The sequence below is a fragment of the Mobula hypostoma genome, chromosome 12 (assembly GCF_963921235.1).
Source record: "Mobula hypostoma chromosome 12, sMobHyp1.1, whole genome shotgun sequence".
Lineage (NCBI taxonomy): Eukaryota > Metazoa > Chordata > Chondrichthyes > Myliobatiformes > Myliobatidae > Mobula > Mobula hypostoma.
Genome location: NC_086108.1, coordinates 116,791,664 through 116,819,420, shown reverse-complemented (window position 1 = coordinate 116,819,420; position 27,757 = coordinate 116,791,664). Strand labels below are relative to the sequence as shown.

Genomic DNA, 27,757 nt, shown 5'->3' with positions numbered 1-27,757 from the left:
CCATGCCAGTATCTTTCCAGTAACACCACAGGATTTTATCTAGTTAAGCAGCCTCATGTGTGGCACCTTATCAAATGCCTTCTGAAAATCCAAGTAAATGACATCCACTGCCTCTCCTTTGTCCACCTTCTTTGTTACTTCGATGAAGAACTCTAACAGATTTGTCAGGCAAGATGTTCCTTTACAAAACCATGCTGGCTTTGACTTATTTTATCACTAGTCTCCAAGTATCTTGAAATCTCATCCTAAATACCAGACTCCAACATTTCCCCAACCACTGAGGTTAGGCTAACTGGCCTAAAATTTCCTTTCTTCTGCCTTCCTCTCTTCTTAAAGAGTGGAGTGACATTTGCAATCTTCCAGTCCTCAGGGACCATGCCAGAATCAAGTGATTCTTGAAAGATCATGACCAGTGCATTTATTATCTCTTCAGCAACCTCTCTCAGGACTCTGGGATGTAGTCCATCTGGTCCAGGTGTCTTCTCCACCTTAAGACCTTTGAGCTTGTCTAGTACTTTTTCCTTGGTAATAGCAATGGCACTCTCTCCTGCTCCCTGACACTCACGGACCTCTGGCACACTGCTAGTGTCTGCCACAGTGAAGACAGATGCAAAGTACCCATTAACTTCATCTGTCATTTCTTTGTCCCCGATTACTACCTGACCAGCATCTTTTTCCAGTTCAACTCTCACCTCCCTTATACTCTTTATATAACTGAAAAAGCTTTTGTTATCCTGCTTTATATTATTGGCTAGTCTGCCCTCGTTTTTCACCTTTCCCTTCTTATAGCTTTTTCAGTTTCCTTTTGTTTATTTTAAAAATTCCCAATCAGCCAAATTGCTGCTCACTTTCGCTACCTTATAGCAGACATCCCACCTCTCCCGGAAGTTCCGGGAGTCTCCTGCATATTAATAGTGGCTCCCTGATGCCCGCAAATTATAGACAATATCACGGAAATCAATTTTTTTTGAGAGCGAGCGAGAGAAAGCAAGAGAGAGCGCGAGAGCAACCATGAGAGAGAGGGAGAGCGCGCGAGCGAGAGCGCGCCATGGCAGAGTGTTCCAAAAAAATATAAAACGTACGTCACCCCAGACTACACTAAAGTGTACCCCTGCCTAATAGGGGTCAAAATAATGACAGTGTTGCTCACTGCACTGTTTGCAACAGTGACTTTTCTATTGCCCATGGTGGGTTAAGACTGTAAAAGACATGTTGAGGTGAGTTTAACAGGTGTCATTCGTTCATTAGCATAGCTAACGTTATTTAAACTAGCTGGCCAGCTGCTAAGGAGCTACTCTATTGCAGACATCCCACCTCTCCCAGAAGTCTCCCACAAATTGATGGTGCTACCTCCCTGAAATGAGTTTTTGCAGGGTGGGATGTCTGTTATATGCCCTTTCATTGAGTATTATGCAGCTTTAACTTTCTTTGTCAGCCACCGTTGTCTTCCCCCGCCATTTGAGAAATTTTTCCTCTGTGGGACATATCTATCCTGGGCCTTGTGAACTATTCCCAGAAACTTCTCTGCTCTGCTGTCATCCCCGCCAGTATCCTCCTCCAATCCACCTGAGCAAGCTCCTCTCTCATGCCTCTGTAATTCCTTGTATTCCATTGTGATAATGATACATTTCAGTTATGCTTCTCTCTCTCAAATTGCAGTATAAATTCAATCATGTTATGATCACTGCCTCCTAAGGGTTCCTTTACATTAAGTTCCTGAGTAAGATCTGGGTTATTACACAACACCCAGTCTAAGATAGCCTTTCCCCTGAGCACAAGCTGCTTTAAAAAAAACATTCTTTAGGCCTTTAACAAATTCTCTCTCATGTGATCCAACACCAACTAGATTTTCCAACCTCCTGCATATTGACCACCCTCATTACAATTTTGACATTCCCCTTATTACATGCCTTATCCGGCTCCCTTTGCAATCTCGACCCCACATTTTGGCTACTATTTGGTGGCCTATATATGATTCTCATAAATGCTCTCTCCCTTCCAATGGGAGAGGGGAAAGGTGTTTGGGAACAGAACAGACAGTGAGAGTGCTCAGGGAGAGCTATTGGGATGCGGGCAGACAGCTGGAAGGCAGCGTGCACAGGTTTGTTTGGTCAAAGAGCTTTTCTCAGTGCTTTGAGATTTTCAGTGTTACTGACATTGTAGATTGGAGATCCAGGACCTGTGTGTTTGGAGACGGTCAGTAGTCTAGAACTGCAGTTTTAATGTCTGAGAGAACACAAAGTTATTGATTGATTTTTTTTCTTTGTTTTTGAAATGAATGTAGGGTCTTCCAGGACCTCCAGGTGAGAAAGGAGAGGCAGGCGATGTAGGAGCAATGGTAAGTACGGTTTGGTTATTTTGAACTGAACTGAACGAATGAAATAAGGGTCTCAGTGAACTCTGACCACAAATCCAGGGTCAGAGAGTGAACTCTAACCCCAAACCAGGATGACAGAGTGAATGATACCTGCTCCTCTAACATCTGATCCCTATTCCAGGATGACACCTGCTAATGGCCAATTAACCCATTCCAGTGGTCAGCGGCTCTCCAGTCTTGGTTGATTTGCTGACAATATGGGATCAGTGACAATTTAAACTTTGCTAATACACAATAAGTCTGCTGGGCACAAGGCATGTGTCATCCAACAGAGTGTGAGAGACATTTTACCCAGGTAACTCAGAGTCCTGTGAGACAGTGAGGACTTATGTAGATAGAGGAACCTTTCTTGTTGCTCACCAGTGTCTCAGTGAGTCTTGAGTTCTAATGTCCAGAATATCTTTCCACACAGGGACCACCAGGACCTCCAGGGCCAAGAGGACCTCATGGTCCAAGCGGTTCTGATGTAAGTATTTCTAGATCCAGCTGCCTGACATCCTCTGAGCACCTGACCACACCTTCACACCTCTTCTATACCTGCTCTTCCTCCTGTCTATCTCTGCACCTGCTCACAGCCCTCTCTCTCTCTCACCCACCTGTGTGTGTATCTCCCTGTCACCCCCTCTGTGTCTGTGTCTCTCTTTATCTCTCACCACCCTCTGTCTCTCTCAATCTCTCGCTGTCTCTCACCCCCACTGTGTGTGGCTCTCTTTCACCCTCCTGTGTCTCTTTCTTTGTCTCTCACCCCCGTGCCCGTCCATCTTGCCCTCTCTCACCCCACTCTATGACCCTCTCTCTCTCTCACACACCCCGTGTCCCCCCTCTCTCTCCCCCCCTTTCTCTCTCCCTGTTCACCCCCCTCTCTCTCTCTGAACTTGCTCACATGTCTCTCTTTCCATCTCTTCCACAGGGAGCTCCAGGTCCCTCGGGGGCAATCGGTTCTCCTGGTGGTGTTGGTGAGAAGGTGAGCTCTCTCTGTGGGATTGTCTGTATTTTAAACAGCTCTGACGGTAACTGTCCAGACCCCCCTGCACACAAACACACACACACACACACACACACACACACACACACGCTTCAATGCCCAGATACAGATGCTCATACAAACACATACACACACAGACAGATGTAGAGGCTCTCTCATGGAGTTGTACACGACAAAAACGAAACCATCATTTTACCCTGTCCAAAAACACGCTCATTTTGTAGGCATACAGCACCCACTCAAACATGTACTCACAACTTTCAAACTGAAACTCCTACACTCTCCAACTCAAATTCGCACACTAGGACTCATACTCTCCAACTCAATCTCATACACACTTATATTCAAACTCGTGTACTCTCAAACTCATGCACTCTCAAACGCATTCCCACACACGCTTAATCTCAATCTCGCACACTCTGAAACTCACTATTGTGCACACTCAAACTCACTCACATTGAAACTCAATCTCACACACTCTCAAACTCAATCTTGTGCACGCTCTAACTGAAACCCATGCACTCTCAGGCTCAAACCTGTGCACTCAAACTCAATCTCGCACACGCTGAAACTTAAACTCACGATATCTCAAGCTCACTGTTGTGCACGCTCAAGATCTAACTCGTGCACAATCAAATTCAAACTCCTGCACTCTCAAACCCAGTCTGGCACACACACAAACTCAATCTCATCATGATGAAACTCAATCTTTTGCACACTCAAACTCAACCCTGCACCCTTCCAAACTCAATCTTGTGCACACTCAAACTGAAACTCATGCACTCAAACTCAATCTCATATACCCTCAAGCTCGCTCTTGCTCACAATCAAACTCAAACTCATGCACACTGAAACTTGAACTTGTGCACTCTCATATTCAATCTCGCGTACACCCAAACTCACAGGTGCTCAAACTCAATCTCATGCACACTCAAACTCATGAACACTCGAACTGAAACTTGTACTCTCAAACTCAATCTTGTGCACACTCAAACTGAAACACGTGTACTCAAACTCAATCTCGCACACGCTCAAATCAAACTTGCCATATCCCAAACTCACTCCTGTGCACAATCAAACTCAATCTCATGCACTCAAACTCAAACTCACGCATGATCAAACACTATTTTAGGAACGCTCAGACTCAAAATTGTGCACTCAAACTTAATCCTACACAATTTCAAACTCAAACTCAATCTCTTGCACTCTCAAACCCAATCTCGTGCACACTCAAACTTGATCTCACGCACACTCAAACTCAATTTTATCACGATGAACCAATCTCACACACGCTGGAACTCAAACTTGCTCACACTCGAACTCAATCTCACACTCTGTCTTGTACACACTCAAACTCAAACCATTGCACTCTCAAGCTCAAACCTGTGCAGACTCAAACAAACTCGCACACTCAAACTCAATCTCACACACACTCAAACTGAAACTCGTGCATTCTCAAGCTCACTCGTGCACAAACTCAAACTCGTGCACTATCATATTCAATCTTGGGCACACTCAAGCTCAATCTCGCTCACTCAAAATTAAAGTCGCACACGATCAATTTTACACATGCACAAACTCAGTCTCGCACATGCTCAAACTCAATCTCATACACACACAAACTGAAACTCGAACACTCAAGCACAATCTCGCACCGCTCAAACTTGTGCTCTCTCAAGCTCAATCTTGTACATGATCAAACTCAAATTCACACACTCTCATATTCAATTCTACACACACTCAACTCAAATCGTGCACAAACACAATCTCGCGCATGCTAAAACTCAAACTCGCGCACTGTCAAACTCAATCTCGCCCTCTCTCAAACTCGCTCTCACTCAAGCTCAATCTTGCTCACTCTCAAACGCAATTTTGTCACGATGAAATTGAATCTCGCGCACACTCAAACTCACTCAATCTCGCACACTCTCAAACGCAATTTGTGCACGCTCAAACTCAAACCCGCGCACTCTCAAGTTCAAACCTTCAAACTGAAAGCAGCTGTGCAGGTTGACGCTGTGGTTAAGAAGGCATACGGTGTATTGGCCTTCACTAATTGTGGAATTGAATTTAGGAGCCGAAAGGTAATGTTGCAGCTATATAGGACCCTGGTCAGACCCCACTTGGAATACTGTGCTCAGTTCTGGTCGCCTCACTACAGGAAGGATGTGGAAACCATAGAAAGGGCGTAGATGAGATTTACAAGGATGTTGCCTGGATTGGGGAGTATGCCCTATGAAAACAGGTTGAGTGAACTTGGCCTTTTCTCCTTGGAGCAACGGAGGATGAGAGGTGTATAAGATGATGAGAGGCATTGGTCATGTGGATAGTCAGAGGCTTTTTCCCAGGGCTGAAATGGCTGCCACAAGAGGGCACAGGTTTAAGGTGCTTGGAGTTAGGTACAAAGGAGATGTCAGGGATAAGTTTTTTACACAGAGAGTGGTGAGTGCGTGGAATGGGCTGCCGGCAACGGTGGTGGAGGTGGATACGATACGGTCTTTTAAGAGACTTTTGGATAGGTACATGGAGCTTAGAAAAATAGAGGGCTATAGGTAAGCCTAGTTTTTTCTGAGGTAGAGACATGTTTGACACAACTTTGTGGGCTGAAGGGCCTGTATTGTGCTGTAGGTTTTCTATGAAACTCGAGCACTCAATAACAATCTCGGACATGCTCAAACTCAGACTCGTGCGCTGTCAAGCTCAATCTTGCACAAGATCAAACTCAAAATTGTGCACTCTCATATTCAATCTCGCACACTCTAACTCAATCTTGTGCATGCTCAAACTCACACTCAATCTCACATACTCTCAAACTCAATTTAGCGCACACTCAAACTGAAACCCACGCACTCTCAAGCTCAAACCAGTGCACACTCAATCTGAAAGTCGCACACTCAAACTCAGTCTTGCATATGATCAAACTCACACCTACGCACACAGAAACTCAAACTCATGCATTCTCATATTCAATCTCGCACACACAAACTCAGTCTCGCGCAGTCAGTTTCAAACTTGCGCATGATCAAGCACAATCATGCACAAACTCAAACTCGCGCACTCTTAAACTCAATCTCGTGAACGCTCAAACTGAAAATCGTGCACTCAAACTCATGCACTCTGAAGCTCAATTTCGTGCATAATCAAACTCAAACTGTAACTGGTGCATTCAAACTCAATCTTGCACATGCTCAAATCAAACTCGCATACTCTCAAACTCAATCTCATGCACAATCAAACTCAAACTCGTGCAATCTCATATTCAATCTTGCGCACACTCAAATGTAATCTCGTACACTCAATCTCCTGCATGATCAAACACATTCTCGTATACTCTCAAACTCAATGTAGCAAATGCTCAAGCTCAATCTTGCACACGATTAAAAAACTAGCGCACACTCAAACTCAAAATCGTGCACTCTCATATTGAATCTCGCGCACACTCAAATTCAATGTCATGCACATTCAAGCTCAATCTTGCGCACAAACTCAATTTCATCACGATGAAGTTGAATATCACACATGCTCAAACTCACACGCAATCCCGCACTCTCTCAAACTCAATTAGTGCACGTTCAAATTGAAACCCATGCACTCTCAAGCTCAAACCCATGCACATTCAAACTGAAACTCATGCACTCAAACTCAATCCTGCACATGTTCAAACTCAAACTCGTGCACTGTCAAGCTCACTCTTGCACACAATCAAACTCAAACACACGCAATCACAAACTCAAACTCATGCACTCTCATATTCAATCCTGAGCACAATCAAACTCAATCACACGCACTCAAACTCAAGCTAGCGCACACTCTAACTCAATCTCACACATGTTCAAACTCAATCTTGTGCCTACTCAAACTTGCACACAAACTCAATTACACGCAGTCAAACAAACTCATGCATTCAAACACAATCTCCCACATGTTCAAACTCAATCTCACACACACTCAAACTTAATCTGCTCACACTCAAGCTCAAACTCACACACTCTGAAGCTCATACTCGCACATGCTCGAACCTAAACTTGCGCACTCTCAAACTTAATCTCATCATGGTGAAACTCAATCACGCGCACTCTCAAATTTAATCTCGCACAGTCAGACTCAAACTCACGCCCTCTCAAACTTAATCTCGTGTACAAACAAACACAAACTCCCGCACAATCAAACACAATCTCACACACTGTCAAACTCAATCTAGCATATGCTCAAACAGATTCTCGGCACCATTAAAAAACTAGCGCACACTCCAACTCAATCTCATGCACGCTCAAACTCAGTCTCGCGCACTCAAACTCACGCACGATCAAACACAAACTTGCGAATGCTCAAAGCCAAACTCCCGAACTCTCATACTCAATCTTGCACATGCTGAAATTCAAAATCGTGTACTCAAATTCAATCTCGTGCACTCAAACTCAATCTTGCGCATACTCAAACTCAATTTTGTCATGGTGAAATTGAATATTGTGCATGCTCAAACTCACACTCAATCTCACACACTCTCAAACTCAATTTGTGCATGATCAAACTCAACTTGCACTGGACACTTATAACTGATTTTAACTGATATGTGGCCATTGTGTTTTACTATTTATTGTTATGTTTATTATTTAGTGTTGCATTTGTTATGTTATGATTGCACTGCCCCTGAGAAACGCTGTCCCATTCTGCCCTGCAGAGCTGATGTATGGTTAGAATGACAATAAAGTTTTCGGAATCTTTGAAACCCGTGCACGCTCAAGGTCAAACCCATGCACACTCCAAACAAGCTCCTGCACTCAAACTCAAACTAGCATACTCTCAAACTCAATCTCGCGCACTCGCATACACTCTCAAATTGAAACTTGCGCACTCAAACTCAATCTTGCACACTCTCAAACTCAATCTCAGGCACTCAAACTCAATCTCGCACACTCACCCGCAAACTGAATCTCGTATACTCTCAAACTCAATCTTGCGCACAAACTCAAAATCGCATACAAACTCAAACTCGTGCATTCTCAAATTCAAACTCATGACACTCTAACTCAATCTCGTACATGTTCAAATGCCATCTCGTGCAGTCTCAAACTCAAAATCGCACACACTCAAATTCAATCTCATGCACTTTCAAACATAATCTTGTCACAATCAAATTCAAACACGTGTCAAACTGAAACTCGTGCACTGTTGGACACAAATTCATCATGTTAACCTCATTATCACGCACTCAAACTCGTGCATACTCAAACTCAAACTCATCACAATCAAACTCAATTTCATGTACACTCAAACTCAAACTCGCGCACACTCAATCTCAAATTCATCATGATCAAACTCAATCTCATGCACACTGAAACTCAAATTTATGCACACTCAAACTCAATCACATGCACTGTCAAATTCAAACTAGCACACACTCAAATGCAATCTCGTGTATAATCAAACTCAAACACGCGCACACTCCAACTCAAACTTGCGCTCTTTCAAACTCAATCTCGCACACAGTGAATCTCAATCTTATGCACTCTCTAACTCCAACTCAACCCCGTGCATTCTTATGTACACAAACTCAGTTTTGTGCACACTCAAATTCACGCACACTCAAACTCAAACTCACACACTCTCAAGCTCAAACTCACAGTCTCAAATTTAATCTCGCGCACATTCAAGCTGAATCTTGTGCACACTCAAACTCGCACACTCTCAGACTCAAACTCGCTCACGCACTTTCAGACAATCTCACACACACTAAAACTCAAACTCACACACGCTGAAATTTAATTTCATGCACTCTCTAACTCAAACTCATCGCAATCAAACTCAATCTCCTGTAAACACAAACTCAATCTTGTGCTCACTGAAACTCAAACTCAATCTCGCACACGGTGAAACTCAATCTTATGCACTAACTCAAACTCGTCATGATCAAACTCAACCTCGTGCACTCTTAAACTCAATCTCGTGTACACAAACTCAACCTCGTGCACTCTTAAACTCAAACTCGCGCACACAAATTCACACTCACACTCTCTCAAACTTATTCTTGTGCACACTAAAGCTCAATCTTGTGCACACTCAAACTCAAACTCGCACACTCTCAAACTCAAACTCTCACACACGTTGAAACTCAATCTCACACTCACTAAAACTCAAACTCACACACGCTCAAATTTAATTTCATGCACTCTCTAACTCAAACTCATCACAATCAAACTCAATCTCCTGTACACACAAACTCAATCTTGTGCACACTAAAACTCAAACTCATCACATTCGAACTCAATCTTGTGCACTCTCAAACTCAATCTTGCACACACTCAAACTCAGATTTGTGTATATTCAAACTCAATCTTGCGCACACCCAAACTCAAATTTGTGCACATTTAAACTCAAACTCGCGCACTCACAAGCTCAGTCTCATGTACACTCAGCTCCATCTCGCACACACTCAAACTCGCACATGTTCAAACTCAACCTCATGCACTCTCAAACTTTATCTTGCACACTCTCAAACTTACGCATGCACACTCTTAAACTCAAACTAGCGCATTCATACTGAATCTTGCACTCTGAGACTGAAACTCGCACCCTCTCAATCTTAATCTAGCGCACGATCAAACTCAAACTCATGAACTGAAACTCAAACCCAAACTCGTGCACACTCAAACTCAATCTTGTGCATGCTAAAACTCAATATCATCACAACAAAACTCAAACTTGTCATGATCAAACTCAATCTCATGCTCTCTCAAACTTTCTCTCATGTACTCAAACTCGCACACACTAAAACTCAAACTCACACACACTCAAATTTAATTTCATGCACTCTAACTCAAACTCATCTCAATTAAACTCAATCTCCTGTACACACAAACTCAATCTCGTGCACACTGAAACTCAAACTCGCTCACACTCAAGTTCAATCTTGCACACGTTCAAACTCAGTCTCGCACACACTCAAACTCAAACTCGCACATGGTGAAATTAAATCTTATGCACTCTCTTATTCAAACTCGTCATGATCAAACTCAACCTCATGCACTCTTAAACTCAATCTCGTGTACACAATCTCAATCTTGCACACACTCAAACTCAATCTCGCGCACAAACTCAAATGCGCGCACACTCAAACTCAAGCACACTGAAATTCAAACTCACACACTCTCAAACTTAATCTCGCGCACATTCAAGCTCAATCTTGTGCACACTCAAACTCAAACTCGCACACTCTCAAATTCAAACACGGTCGCACACGTTCAAACTCAATCTCACACACACTGAAACTCAAACTCACATACGCTCAAATTTAATTTCATGCACTCTAACTCAAACTCATCACGATCAAACTCAATCTTGGGCATTCTCAAACTCAATCTCGCGCATACTCAAACTCAAATTTGTGCACATTCAACCTCAAACTCGTGCACTCACAAGCTCAATCTCATGCACACTCAGCTCCATCTCGCACACACTCAAACTCAAACTCACACATGTTCAAACTCAACCTCTCGCACTCTCAAACTTTATCTTACTCACTCTCAAATTTACACATGCACACGCTTAAACTCAAACTTACACACTCATACTGAATCTCGCACTCGGAGACTCAAACTTGCACCCTCTCAAACTTAATCCAGTGCACAATCAAACTCAAACTCGTTCACTCTAAAGCTCAAACTCACCACAATCACACTCAATCTCGCGCACACTCAAACGCAAACTCGTGCACACTCAAACTCGCACACACTCAAACCCAAACTCGTGCGTGCACTCAAACCCAAACTCGCGCGCACTCAAACTCATCACAATCAAACTCAATCTCATGCACACTAAAACTCAATATCATCACAACCAAACTCAAACTCGCACACGTTCAAACGCAATCTGGCACACGTTCAAACTCAAACTCGCATATGCTCAAATGCAAATTCATCACCATCAAACTCAATCTCATGCACTCTAAAACTTAAACTCATCACGATCAAACTCAATCTCGGACACACTCAAATCAATCTCGCGCACACTAAAACTCAAACTCGTGCACTCACAAACTCAATCTCGCGCACACTCAAACTCAATCTCACATGCTGACTCAAACTCACGCATGTTCAAACTCAATCTCGTGTACTCTCAAACTCAAGCTCATACACACTAAAATTCAAACTCACACATGCTCAAATTTAATTTCATGCACACTCTAACTCAAACTCATCACAATCAAACTCAATCTCCTGTACACACAAACTCAATCTCGCGCACACTCAAACTTGTGCATACTCAAACTCAATCTCGCGCACACTCAAATTCAAACTCTCTCAAACTCAACCTTGCACATTCTCAAACTCGTGACACTCTAACTCAACCTTGTACACATTCAAATGCTATCTTGTGCACGCTCAAACTCAAAATTGCACACGCTGAAAGTCAATCTCATGTACTCTCAAACTTAATCTTGTCACGATCAAATTCAAACATGTGTCAAACTTGTGCACTGTTGGACATAAACTCATCATGTTAAAACTCATTATCATGCACTCAAACTCATCACGATCAAACTCAATTTCATGTACATTCAAACTCAATCTCGCTCACTCTCAAACTCAAACTTGCTCTCACACAAACTCAATCTCACACATGCTCAATCTTGTGCACACTCAAACTCAAGCACTCTCAAACTTGTGCACTCAAACACTAAAACTCAAAAGATAATCTTACACACTCTCAAACTCAAACTTGTGCATTCATACTAAATCTTGCACTCTGAGAGTCAAACTCACACCCTCTCAATCTTAATCTAGTGCACGATCAAACTCAAGCTCGTGTACTAAAACTCAAACTCGTCATGATCGAACTCATTCTTGGGCACTCTCAGACTCAATCTCGCATGCTCAAACTTGTCATGATCAAACTCAATCTCGTGCTCTCTCAAATTTTCTCTCGCGCACTCTGACTCAAACTCGTGCATGTTCAAATTCAATCTTGTGTACTCTCAAACTCAAACTCGCACATTCATACAAAATCTCACACTCTTAGACTCAAACTTGCACCCTCTCAAACTTAATCTAGCGCACGATCAAATTCAAATCCGCATACTGAAACTCAAACTATTTCATTCTCATACTCAAACTCGCGCACGCTCAAACTTAATCTCATGCACTCTCAAACTCATCACAATCAAACTCAAACTTGCTCACACACAAAGTCAAACTTGCGCACACATAAACAGTCTGGCACACACTCAAGCTCAAACTTGCATATGCTCAAACTCAAACTCGTCACCATCAAGCTCATTAACACGAACTCAATCTCACACACTCTCAAACTCAATCTCGAGCACACTCAAACACGTGCACACTCAAACTCAGTCTCTCACACACACTGACTGAACCTTGTGTATGTTCAAACTCAATCTCATGCACTCTCAATCACATGCACTCTCAAACTCAAACTCATCACAATCAAACTCAAACTTGTGCACTCTCAAACTAAAACTCGTACTTGTTCAAACTCAATCTGGCACACACTCGTACGCAATCTGGCACACCATCAAACTCTATCTCGTGCACACTAAAACACAAACTCATCATGATCAAACTCAATCTCGGGCACCCTCAAACTCAATCACACGCACTCTCAAACTCGCCATGATCAAAATCATTATCATGCGCTCAAACTCAACTCGCACACTCTCAAACTCAATCTTGCACATTCTCTTTCCATTATTTTTATTAATTTATATATAAGAATACAGAGTACAGGAAAAAAATGTCAATATGTTAAATTAAATTGCATATAAAGACTCCTTCCCCCATATTTGTACAAATCAATTAGTTCGTAACATTGAAAAATAAACTCACACCAGTGCACACAACCTCAAAATCGCGCACTGAAAATTAAACTCGCGCTCTCTCAGACTCAAACTCACGGACTCTGAAACTTAATCTCATGCACAATCAAACTCAAACTTGTTACGATAAAATTAAATTTCACGCACTCTCAAACTCAAACTCACGCACACTCTAACTCAATCTCATACACATTCAAACTCAATCTTGTGCACACTCAAACTCAAAATTGCACATGCTCAATCTCAATCTCATGCATTCTCAATCTTAATCTCGTCATGATCAAACTCAAACTCCCGTAATCAAACTCAAACTTGTGTACTGTCAACTCAAAACTTGTCATGATAAAAATCATTATTACGCACACGAACTCAAGCTCGTGCACTTTCAAACTCAAACTCGCACACACTCAGACTCCAACACAGACATGCTCAAACTTAATCTCATGCACCCTCTAATGCAAACACGTCATGATCAAACTCAACCTTGTGCAGTCTTAAACTCAAACTCATCACAATCAAACTCAATCTCGTGCACACTCAAACTCAAATTTGCACACACTCAAACACGTCACGATCAAACTCAATCTTGTGTTCTGTCAAATTTACTCTCACGCACTCAAACTCAAACTCGCGCACTCTCAAAATCAAACTCATGCATACTCAGAGTCAGACTTGAACACACTCAAACACAATCTCGCACATGTTTAAACTCAATCTCGCACACACTCGTACTCAATCTGGCACACACTCAAACTCAAACTCGCATATGCTCAAACTGAAACTCGTCACCATTAAACTCTGTCTCGTGCACACTAAAACACAAACTCATCACGATCAAACTCAATCTCGGGCACACTCGGACTCAATCACATGCACTCTCAAATGCAAACTTGCCACGATAAAACTCATTATCACGCACTCAAACTCAATATCGCACACTCTCAATCTCAATCTCATGCAATCTCAATCTCGTCACGGTCAAACTCAAACCCCTGTAATCAAACTCAAACTTGTGTACTGTCAACTCAAAACTTGTCATGATAAAACTCATTATTACGCACTCAACCTCAAGCTCGTGCACATTCAAACTCAAACTCGCACACACTCAGACTCCAACGCAGACATGCTCAAACTTAATCTCATGCACCCTCTAACGCAAACACATCACGATCAAACTCAACCTCGTGCAGAATTAAACTCAAACCCATCACAGTCAAACTCAAACTCACGCACGAACTCAAACTCGCACACTCGCAAACTCAATCACATGCACTCTCAAACTCGTCACAGTCAAACTCAATTTCGTGCATGCTAAAACTCAAACTCATTGTGATTAAGCTCAAACTCGTGTACACTCAAACTCAATGACACTCAACCTCAACTCGTCACGATCAAACAGAATCTCGTACTCTCTCGAACTCAATCTCGCACACACTCAAACTCATCACAATCAAACTCAATTTCATACTCTCTCAAACTCAATCTCGCACACTCTCAAAGTTACTCTTGCGCACCAAAACACAATCTCACACACATTCAAACTCATCACGATCAACTCAATCTTGTACTCTCTCAAACTCACTCTCGCGCCCCCACACTCACTGTTGCGCACAAACTCAATCTCGTGCACAAAGTCAAACTCATGCACACTGTAACTCAATCTTGCACACACTCAAGCTCAATCACATGCACTCTCAAACTCAAACTTGTCACAGTCAAACTCAATATCGTGCACGCTAAAACTTAAACTCATCACAATCGAGCTCAAACTTGTGTGCACTCAAACGCATCACGATCAAACAGAATCTTGCACTCTCAAACTCACACACACTCAAGCTCAAACTCGCACACACTCAAACTCATCACCATCAAACTCAATCTCGTGCACTCTGAAACTGAAACTCATCACGATCAAACTCAATCTCGTGCTGTCTCAAACTCAATCTTGTACACTCTCAAATTTACTCTCATGCACCCAAACTCAAACTTGCACACACTCTAACTCAATCTTGTACACGTTCAAACTCAATCCCACGCACAAACACAAAATTGCACATGCTCAAACACAATCACATGCACGCTAAAACTCAAACACATTATGATCAAACTCAAACTCGTGCACACTCAAACTCAATCACATGCACTCTCAACTCAAATTCGTCACAATCAAACTTACTCTCATGCACCCAAACTCAAACTTGTGCACACTCAAACTCGACACGATCAAACAGAATCTTGTACTCTCTCAAACTCAATCTCGCACACACTGAAACTCAAACACATGCACTCTGAAACTGAACTCATCACGATCAAATTCAATCTTGTGCTGTCTCAAACTCAATCTTGTATACTTTCAAACTTACTCTCATGCACCCAAACTCAAACTCGCGCACTCTCAAACTGAAGCTGGCACACTCTCAAACTCAAACTCGCACACACTCTAACTCAATCTCATGCATGTTCAAACTCAATCCCATGCACAAACACAAAATCGCACATGCTCAAACACAATCACATGCACTCTCAAACTCAAACACATCACAATCAAACTCAATCTCATGCACGCTAAAACTCAAACTCATCATGATCAAGCTCAAACTTGTGTACACTCAAACTCAAACTCGCACACACTCAAACTCAACTTGTCGTGATCAAACAGAATCTCGTACTCTCTCAAACTCAGTCTCGCACACTCTCAAGCACACACTCTCAAGCTCAAACTTGTGCACACTCAAACCCAAACTCGGACATGTTCAAATTCAATCTTGCTCATATTCAAACACAATCACATGCACTTTCAAACTCAATCTCATCACAAACAAACTCAATCTCATACATGCTAAAACTCAAACTCATCACAATCAAACTCAAACTTGCACACACTCAAACTCGTCACAATCAAACTCAATCTTGTACTCTCTCAAACTCAATCTCGTGCTGTCTCAAAGTCAATCTTGCACACTCAAGTTTACTGTTGCGCATCCAAACTCAATCTCACGCACAAACTCAATCTTGCGCACCCTCAAACTCAAACTCGCGCACTCTCAAACTCAATCTTGCGCACACTCACTCAATCACATGCACTCTCAAACTCATCACAGTCAAACTCAATCTCATGCACGCTAAAACTCAAACTCATCATGATCAAGCTCAAACTTGTGTACACTCAAACTCGCGCACACTCAAACTCATCACGATGAACAGAATCTTGTGCTCTCTCAAACTTAATCTCACGCACTCTCAAACGCACACTCAAACTTGCATGTTCTCAAACTCAAACTCGGCACCATCAAACTCAATCTTGTGCACTCTGAAACTGAAACTCATCACGATCAAACTCAATCTTGCGCACACTTAAACTCGTGCACACTCAAACACAAACTTGCACACACTTAAACTCAAACTTGTGCATTCACAAACTCAAACTCATACACTTTCAAACTCAAACTTGTGCACTCTTAAACTGAAACTCATACACTAACTCAATCTCGTAGACGATCAAACTCAATCTTGTGCACACTCAAACTGAAAATTGCACATGCTCAAACTCAATCTCATGCACTCTCAAACTTAATCTCGTCACGATCAAAGTCATCTCCTGTAATCAAACTCAACTCGTGTACTGTCAGACTCAAGCTTGTCATGATAAAACTCCTTATCGGGCAATCAAACTCAAATTTGCGCACTTTCAAACTCAAACTTGCACACATAGACACATAGAAACATAAAAAACCTACAGCACAATACAGCCCACGAAGTTGTGCCAAACATGTCCCTACTTTAGAAATTATTAGAGTTACCCATAGCCCTCTATTTTTCTAAGCTCCATGTACCTATCCAAAAGTCTCTTAAAAGACCCTATCGTATCCACCTCCACCACCGTGGCTGGCAGCCCATTCCATGCACTCACCACTCTCTGCGTAAAAAACTTACCCCTGACATCTCCTCTGTACCTACTCCCCAGCACCTTAAACCTGTGCCCTCTTGTGCCAGCCATTTCAGCCCTGGGAAAAAGCCTCTGACTATCCACGCAATCCACACATTCAAACTTAATCTCACACACGTTCAAACTTAATCTCATGCACCCTCTAACTCAAACTCATCACAATCAAACTCAATCTCGTGCACTCTCAAACTCGCCACGATAAAACTCATTATCATGCACTCAAACTCAATCTCGCACAGTCTCAAACTCACACTCGCGCTCTCTCAAACTCAAACTTGAGGACTCTGAAACTTAAACTCGCGCACGATCAAACTCAAACTCGTCATGATAAAACTCAATATTGCACACTCTCGAACTCAGACTCGTCACGGTCAAACTGAATCTTGCACTGTCACAAATTCAATCTCATCACGATGAAACTCCATCTCGTGCACACATAAACTCAATGCTGCGCACATTCAATCCCAATCCCTGTGCACTCCCAAACACAAACCCACACATGCACAAACTCAAATTTCGCGCACTCTCAAACTCAAACTCGCGCACACTCGAACTCAAACTCGCACACACTCGAACTCAAACTCACACACACTCGAACTCAAACTCGCACACACTCGAACTCAAACTCGCACACACTCGAACTCAATCCGTGCACAAACACAAAATCGCACATGCTCAAACCCAATCACATGCACTCTCTTTCTTTTTAAATCTTTTTATTGAGTAAGTATACAAAAAAGGTAAGCCATATAAACATTAATACAATGTTAAAGTATAATAAAATTCCAAAAGATATCAATACCAAAAAGAAAATACTACAAACAATGTAATTTAAGCATAAGAAACCAAGATAACATAATAGTATACTAAATTTTATATATATCAATGGAAAAAAAAGAAAAAAAAACCCCAAAAAAAAACCCACCGTGCAGCTAACTAAAAGCAAAGCAAAGCAATGGGCTAACTTGAAACCCAACAGAGTTAAACTTAAAATCACGTCCTCAATCCTGACCTCCATTAAAAACAGTGAAAAAAAAACAAGAAGGGTAAATATTACATTAAATGAAAATATCGAATAAAAGGTCCCCAAATCTGTTCAAATTTAAATGAAGAATCATAAAGGTTACTTCTAATTTTCTCCAAATTCAAACATAAAATCGTCTGAGAAAACCAAAAAAAGGTAGTTGGAGCATTAAGCTCTTTCCAATGTTGTAAAATACATCTTTTCGCCATTAAAGTAAGAAATGCAATCATTCTACGGGCTGAAGGGGAAAGATTACTAGAAATTTTAGGTAGTCCAAAGATAGCAGTAATAGGGTGAGGAGAGATATCTATATTTAATACCTTAGAAATAATATTGAAAATATCTCTCCAAAAAGTTTCCAAAGTAGGGCAAGACCAAAACATATGAGTTAAAGAGGCTATCTGCCCCGAACATCTATCACAGAAAGGATTAATATGCGAGTAAAAACGCGCTAACTTATCTTTGGACATATGTGCTCTATGAACCACTTTAAATTGAATTAGGGAATGTTTAGCACAAATAGAGGAAGTATTAACTAATTGTAAAATCTGCCCCCAATCATCCACAGAAATGGTAAGCCCCAATTCCTGTTCCCAATCTACCCTAATCTTATCAAATGGAGCTTTCCTAAGTTTCATAATAATATTATAAATCATAGCCGATGCACCTTTCTGACATGGATTAAGGTTAATTATCGAATCTAAAATATATGTAGGAGGAAGCATTGGAAAGGAAGAAAGTATAGTACTTAGGAAATTTCTAACTTGTAAATATCTAAAAAAATGTATTCTTGATAAGTTATATTTATTAGATAATTGTTCAAAAGACATAAGGGAACCATCTAAAAATAAATCCAAAAACCGTAAAATACCCTTAGTCTTCCAAATTTGAAAAGCGCGATCCGTAAAAGAGGGAGAAAAAAATGTTACCTAAAATAGGAATCGCTAACCCGAATTGATTAAGATCAAAAAATTTTCTGAATTGAAACCAAATGCGCAAAGCATATTTAACTATCGGGTTAGAGACCTGCTTAAGACGTTTCGAATCAAAAGGGAGAGAGGAGCCTAAAATAGAACCAAGTGTATAACCCTGAACAGATTGTAATTCCAATGCTACCCATTTAGGAATAGATAGTATGTCCTGGTCAAGTAACCAAAATTTCATATGTCGAATATTAATAGCCCAATAATAGAATCTAAAGTTAGGTAATGCTAAACCTCCATCTCTCTTAGCTTTCTGTAAATGTATTTTACCCAGTCTCGGATTCTTATTCTGCCAAATAAATGAAGAAATTTTAGAGTCAACTTTATCAAAAAAAGATTTAGGAACGAAAATTGGTAATGCCTGAAACACATATAAAAATTTTGGCAAAAAAAACATCTTAACTGCATTAATACGACCAATCAAAGTTAAATATAAGGGAAACCATTTAGATGAAAGTTGAGTAATATGGTCTATTAATGGTAAAAAGTTAGTCTTAAATAAATCTTTGTATTTACAAGTAATTTTAATCCCAAGATATGAAAAGTAATTATTAATCAATTTAAATGGAAATTTATAATATAAGGGAAGATGTTTATTAATCGGAAAAAGTTCACTCTTACTAAGATTTAATTTATAACCTGAGAAAAGACCAAATTGTGCTAATAACTCTAAAACAGCAGGAATGGATCTCTCAGGATTAGAAATATATAAAAGTAAATCATCAGCATAGAGTGATAATTTATGGGACTTTAATCCCCGAGTTATCCCAGTAATATTTGAAGATTCTCGAATAGCAATTGCAAGAGGTTCTAATGCAATATCAAATAATAGGGGACTAAGAGGACAGCCTTGTCGAGAACCACGAAAGAGAGGAAAAAAAGGTGAGTTTAAAGAGTTAGTACGAACCGAGGCTACAGGGGAGTGATATAACAGTTTAATCCAGGATATAAATTTCAAGCTAAAATTAAACATTTCAAGCACCTTAAATAAATAAGGCCATTCTACTCTATCAAAAGCTTTCTCGGCATCTAAAGAAATAACACACTCAGGAACATTTTGTGAGGGAGTATAAACGATATTTAACAATGTACGAATATTATAAAAAGAGTAACGACCTTTAATAAAACCCGTTTGATCTTCCGAAATAATAGAAGGAAGTACTTTTTCTAGTCTATTTGCTAATAACTTAGAAAAAACTTTAGAATCAACATTTAATAAAGATATTGGTCTATAAGATGCACATTGAGCAGGGTCTTTATCCTTCTTTAGTATTAGAGAAATTGATGCTCTATTAAAAGATTCAGGAAGTTTACCAAGTTTCAAAGAAGCCTCAAAAACCCTACAGAGCCAAGGAATCAATAAAGAAGCAAAACATTTATAAAATTCAACGGTAAACCCATCAGGGCCAGGAGCTTTCCCCAGATTCATAGAAAAAATAACATTCTTAATCTCATCCATTGTAATGGAAGTATCTAATGAAGAAGACCTATCCTGTGAAATCTGAGGGAAGTCTAACTTATCTAAAAAATCATTCGTATATTTAGAATCTCGAGGAGACTCTGATTGATATAAAGAAGAATAAAAATCACAAAAGGTTTGATTAATCCCCACATGATCCAGTATCAATCGATCATTTTGGTTATAAATCTGATTGATTTGAGATTTAACATAATTAGATTTCAATTGATTAGCCAGCAGCTTGCCAATTTTGTCACTGTGAACATAAAAGTCACTTCTTGTTTTCTTTAATTGGTTTACAATCGAGGACGAGAGTAGTAAACTGTGTTCCATTTGAAGTTCAGTTCTTTGTTTGTATAACTCCTCAGAAGGAGCCATAACATATTTCTTATCAATTTCTTTAATCTTGTCCACAATTGCCATCTCCTCCTGCTTCTGTTTCTTCCTCAAAGCAACAGAATATGAAATAATCTGACCCCGAATATAGGCTTTAAAAGTGTCCCAAAGAGTGTTAACCGAAATATCTTCTGTATGGTTAATTGTAAAAAAAAGCTCAATCTGTTCATTCATAAAATTAACAAAGTCCGAGTCCTGAAGCAACAGCGAATTAAAACGCCATTGTCTATTATTTGGTATATTGGCCATAATTTTAATAGAAAGCTTAAGTGGAGCATGATCCGAAATGGTTATAGAATCATAATCACATTTAATCACTGAAGGAATAAGACGAGAATCAATGAAAAAATAATCATTTCTTGAATAGGAATGATGAACATGTGAAAAGAAGGAAAAATCTTTTTCCTGAGGATGCAGAAAACGCCAAATGTCCGTCGACCCAGAATCAGAAAGGAAAAAATTAATCAGATTTGCAGATTTATTAGGTAAAGTCCGTAAAGGAGCCGAATGGTCCAAAGCTGGAGACAAACAGGTATTAAGATCTCCGCCCCAAATCAATGAAAACTCGTTCAAATTCGGAAACTGATCAAACAATGATTTATAAAATTCCGGACAATCCATATTAGGAGCATAAACATTAACCAAAACTACTTTTTTATTAAATAGTAAACCACTAACCAATAAAAATCTACCATTCGGATCAGAGATAATATCCTGTTGTATAAAAGTAACTGAGGAATCTATAAAAATAGAGACGCCTCGAATCTTAGCATTGGAGTTCGAATGAAATTGTTGTCCCTTCCAGAATTTGAAAAAACGTAGTCTGTCCCCCCTCCGTACATGGGTCTCTTGTAAAAATAAAATTTGTGCTTTAAGTCTCCGGAACACTTTAAAAACTTTTTTCCTTTTAATAGGATGATTAAGACCATTAGAATTCCAGGAGACAAAATTAATAATAGACTCCATAAATCCTAAAGTCAACCCACAACAAGGAGGATTGATGATAGGCGCGACCCACAAACCCGGAGAGGAAACAGAACATACAAAAGATACCGGGAAAAAGGACGCAACCAGTACTTCAATAATGTATTATAGCCCAAAGAGAAACAAACTAAAACGTGAAGCCCCTCCCACCACCCTTCCGCCCCAAAACCCCAAGGCAAAATCTAAAGCAGACCCGCCAGAAAGAAGCAAGCGCTAAAACTACCCCCATGACTTCCGGTATACGCTCCCTAAAAAAAAGGTATAAATATGAAAAGGATCAGCTAATTGTAAAACAGTAAAAAAGTAAGTAAAAAAAAAGTTAGCTCAATTAAAATACACACAGAACAGAACAAAAGCCGGAAAATATATATTAAAAAAAACCACAATAAACCTCAAACCCATGAATAGACACAGCAACAAGAAAAAATAGGATTATTGACATAAAGTGGTTATAAAAAGCAAAACAGAATAAAATTTAAAAAAAAACTACAAAATTTAAGGCCACACAGGGAATACGTAAGATGACAAAAGGGAAGTAACCACCCAGAATCCCCTGGGAAAAGAAAGAAATGACGCAGTTAAAAAGAAAGTTTAGCAACCATATTAAGAAATCAAAAATAAACTTTTCTGCCCAGATAGGGCACGAAAAAGTTAAAACCAACCAATTCACAGCCTCTGATCAACGGAGATAATTAAAAAAAAGGCAATTAAGATGTTGAAGATGAAAGTTGATCCAGATAACTCTGGGCATCCGATGGAGAATCAAAAAAACGAAGGGCTCCATCTGACATACGAATCCTTAGACGTGCAGGGTACAGCAGCGCTGGTCTTAAATCCATTTTATAGAATTCCGACATCACGGATCTGTAACGAATCCGTTGGTCCCAGATTGGTTTACTGAAATCTTCCACGAATCGGAACTTAAGATCCGAAAAATCAATGAAACCTTTAGATCGAGCGAATCGAAACAGTCTCTCCTTGTCTTGAAAATAATGAAAACGTAAAATAACATGCCTAGGTCTATCTGACCTAGACGAGTATGATGGGATTCTGTGAACACGATCCAGAAGCGGTGGTTGGTCAGGAAATACAGTAGGGAATGCATCTTTTAAAAGTTGAGAAAAATATTTCATGGGGTTGTTGGATTCCACGGCTTCCCTCACCCCGATCATTCGTAAATTCTGCCGTCGCATTCTAGATTCCAAGTCAGAGTTTTTAAAAGTCAAAAAGTCAAGTTTCTTCTTCATTACATTAATTGTTTCTTCGATTTTCCCCATCTTAAGCTCACTTTGTTGCGCGAATTTTTGAAGATCAGATATAGCCGACTGATGTTCCGCAATAAATGTTTGCATCTTATCCATTGAATCGGCAATTTTCTGGAAATTAGTTGAGATTTCCGTATGAATCAGGTCTTTAACAGAGCCTGCAATTTCCGTACGAATCATCTCCCTAACAGAGGTTGAAATTTCCCTCTGAATTAACTCCGATATCGCTTTCAAAGTCACCGGTGATTCAGTCGGAGGGAAATCCGTAGCTTTCGGTTTAACCGGAGGTTTACCATCCTTGCCGTTTTTCCCGTTCTTAGACATAGCAGATCTAAGTATCATCCAATTGTCGGAGAATTCAGTTTAATTCAAAGTATTGTAAGAATTGATGCCTTAATGGTTAATTAAAGTATAGCTGACCATAGAGAAAAAAAACTCAGAGGTAATGGAGCGAGTCAAGAATGCGACTTCACTCCATGAGCGCTACCGGAAGTCCCACATGCACTCTCAAACTCATCACGATCAAACTCAAACTCGTGCACACTCAAACTCACTCATCATGATCAAACCCAATCTCAAACTCTCTCAAATTTACTCTCGCACACCCAATCTCAATCCCACGGACAATCAAGCTCAAAATCGCACATGCTCAAACTCAATCACATGCACTCTCAAACTCAAATTCATCACAATCAACCTCAATCTCACGCACTCTCAAACTGAAACCTGCACACACTCAAACTCAATTATGCGCACACTCAAACTCAAACTCGTGCACGCACAAACTCAATCATGTCACAACCAAACTCAAACTTGTGCACCCAAACTCAGTCTCGCGCTCTCTCAAACTGAAACTCGGGCTCTCTCAAATTCAAATTCACATCCTCTTAAGCTCAAACTCGCGCCTATCAGAGGCAATGTCGCGCACTCTCAAACTCAGTCTCACACACACCAAACTTAAACCCGCACACTCTGAAACTCAATCTCATGTACTCTCAAACTCAAATGCGCACAGTCTCGCATTCAAATTCGTGCACTCTCAAACTCAAACACGCACACGTTAAAATCCAATCTCGTGCCCTCTCAAACTCGTGCACTCTCACACTCAAGCCTGCACACTCCCACACTCAAACTCACGCACTCTCAAACTTAAACTTGCGCACGCTCAAACACAGTTTCGTGCACTCAAGCTAAATTTTGCATACTCTCAAACAGAATCCTGGGCACTACCAATCTTAAACATGCACACGCACATACTCAACCATGTCATGATGAAACTCACACTCGTGCACCCAAACTCAATCTCGCGCCCTCTCAAACTCAAGCTCTCTCACACTCAAACCTGTGCACTCTCACAATCAAACTTGGGCATGCTCAAACTGAATTTTGCATACTCTCAAACTGAATCCCAGGCACCCTCAATCTCAAACGCGCACATGCTCATACCCAATCTTGTCATGATCAAAATCAATCTTGCACTCTCAAACTCAAGATCACACACTCTCAAACTCAATCTTGCGCCCTCTCAAACTCAGTCTCTCACACACCAAACTCAAACCTGCACACTCTCAATCTCATGTACTCTCAAACTCAAATGAGCACACTCCCACACTCAAATTCATGCACTCTCAAACTTGCATACATTCAAACTCGAACTCGCACATGCTGAAACTCAATCTTGCACCCCCTCAAACACAAACTCGTGCATTCTCACACTCAAGCCCATGCAATCTCACACTCAAATTCATGCATGCTCAAACTCAGTCTCACACACATTCAAACTCAAACACGCACTCTGAAACTCAACCCTACACACTCTCAAACTCGAACACACTGAAACTCAAACTTGTGTATGCACGAACTCAATCAGGTCATGATCAAACTCAAACTTGTGCACCCAATCTCAATCTCGTGCACTCTTAAACTCAAAACCGCACACTCTCAAACTCAATCTCACACTCTCAAACACAAGATCACACACTCAAACTCAATTTCGCAAACACTCAAGCTCAATATTGCACACTCTCAAACTCAAACTTGTGCACTCTCAAACTCAATCTCGCAAACACTCAAGCTTAAATTCACACACTCTCAAACTCAAACTCACGCACACTGAAACTCAAGCTCATGCACTCAAACTCAAGCTAATCTCACGCACTCTCAAACTGAAACCTGAGCACACTCAATCTCAAACTCATGCACGCACAAACTCAATCATGTCACGATCAAATTCAATCTCGTGCACCCAAACTCAAACTCGCGCCCTCTCACACACCAAACACTCAGTCTCATGTACTCTCAGACTCAAATGCGCACACTCTCAGATTCAAACTCATGCACTCTGAAATTCAAACTTGCACACTCTCAAACTCGAACTCGCACACGTTGAAACTCAATCTCGCGCTCTCTCACAAACTTGCGCATTCTCACACTCAAACCCACGCACTCTCACACTCAAACCTGTGCACTTTCACCCTCCAACCCATGCCCTCTCAAACTCAATCTCGCGCACACTCAAACTCAATTTTGCATACTCTCAAACACAATCCCGGACACTGTCAATCTCAAACCTGGCACTCTCAAACTCAGACTCATGCACTCAATCTCAATCTCACTCTCTCTCAAACTGAAACCTGCACACATTCAAACTTATTTATGTGCCCACTCAAACTCAAGTTCGCACACACTCAATCTCCAACCCGCGCATGCACACAGTCAAATTTGTGCACCCAAACTCAATCTTGCGCTCTCTCAAACTCCAGCCCTCTCAAACCCAAATTTGAGCCCTCTCAGCCTCGATCTCGCACAATCTCAAACTCAAATTTGTGCACTCTCAAGTTCCCTCAGAATCAAACTTGCACACTTTCAAACTCGAAATCGTACACGCCGAAACAGAATCTCGCGTTCTCTCAAACTCAACTCCATGCACCCTCTTAAACTCAATCCCGCACACTCTTAAACTCAAACTTGTGCACTCTCAAACTCAGTCCCGCGCATGCTGAAACTCAGCTTCGTCACGATCATACTCAGTCTCATCACAATTAAAATTCAAACTCTCACACTCTAAAATTCAATCTCATGCACACTCAAACTCAAACGTGCACACTCAAATTCAAACGTGCGCACTCTCAAACTCAAATTCATGCACTCTCAAACTCAAGCTTGCACACTCTCAAGGTTGGACTCACACACACTGAAACTTAATCTCGCACTCTCTCAAACTCAAGCACTCTCGAACTCAAACTCGTGCACTCTCGAACTCAAACTCACTCAGTCTCAAACTCAATCCCGATATGCTCAAATTCAGTTTTGTCACAATCAATTTCAAACTCACACACTCTAAAATTTAATCTCACTCACACTCAAACTCAGTCTTGCGCACTCTCGAACTCAGTCTCGCGCACTCTCGAACTCAGTCTTAAACACAATCTCGCTTACTCTCACACTCAAACTCGCGCACTCTCACCCTAAATCCCGGGCACTCTCAATCTCAAACCCGCACATGCTCAAACTCAGTCTGTCACGATCAAGCTCAATCTTTCACTCTCAAACACAAAAATCACACACTCTCAAACTCAATCTCGCGCACACTCAAGCTCAAACTCTCAAACTAAATCCTGCACATACTCAAACTCAATTGTGCGCATACTCAAAGTCAATTTTGTGCACACTGAATCTCAAAACCGCACACGCTCAAACTCAATCATGTCACGATCAAACTCACACTCGTGCACCCAAACTCAATCTCGCGCTCTCTCAAACTCGATCTCATTCACTCTCAAACTTAATCCCGCGCATGCTCAAACTCAGTCTCATCACAATTAAAAAAGCTCACAAACTCTAAAATTCAATCTCATGCACACTCAAACTCAATCTCGTGCCCTCTCAAACTCAGTTTCATACACATTTAAACTCAAACCTGCACTCTCAAACTCAAACTTGCACACTCTCAAACTCGAACTCACACACGCTGAAACTCAATCTTGCAATCATTCAAACTCAAACCCTATCAAACTCAATCTCATACACTCTCAAACTCAAATGCGCACATTCTCACTCAAACTCGTGCACTCTGAAACTCAGTCTCGCGCACCCTCACATTCAAACTCGTGCACTCTCAAATTCAAACTTGCACAATCTTGAACTCGCACAAGCTGAAACTCGATCTCATGCCCTCTCACAAACTTGCACATTCTCACACTCAAACTTGCGCACTCTCACGCTCAAAACTGTGCACTTTCACCCTCCAACTCGCGCTCGCTCAAACTCAAATTCAATCTCCAATACACTCAAACTCAATCTCGAGCACACTCAAACTGAATTTTGCATACTCTCAAACTCAATCCCAGACACTCTCAATAGAAAACCCGCGCACTCTCAAACTCAAAATCACACACTTCCAACCTCAATCTCGCAAAAACTCAAGCTCAATTTCGCATACTCTCAATCTCAAACTCACGCACATAAAACTCAAACTCAATATCATGCACTCTCAAACTGAAACCT

The 27,757-nt window shown here is 40.9% G+C and overlaps 1 protein-coding gene across 2 annotated transcripts in view; it reads left to right on the top strand.

Annotated features, from left to right (window-relative positions):
* Positions 1-27,757, top strand: part of col11a1a (collagen, type XI, alpha 1a) — a 605,254-nt gene that overhangs the window by 472,378 nt on the left and 105,119 nt on the right. For both annotated transcript variants that reach the window (XM_063064825.1, XM_063064824.1), the window contains 3 exons: positions 2,285-2,338; positions 2,790-2,843; positions 3,288-3,341. In XM_063064825.1, the coding sequence (XP_062920895.1) occupies positions 2,285-2,338; positions 2,790-2,843; positions 3,288-3,341 (162 nt within the window). The remainder of the gene's footprint in view (positions 1-2,284; positions 2,339-2,789; positions 2,844-3,287; positions 3,342-27,757) is intronic.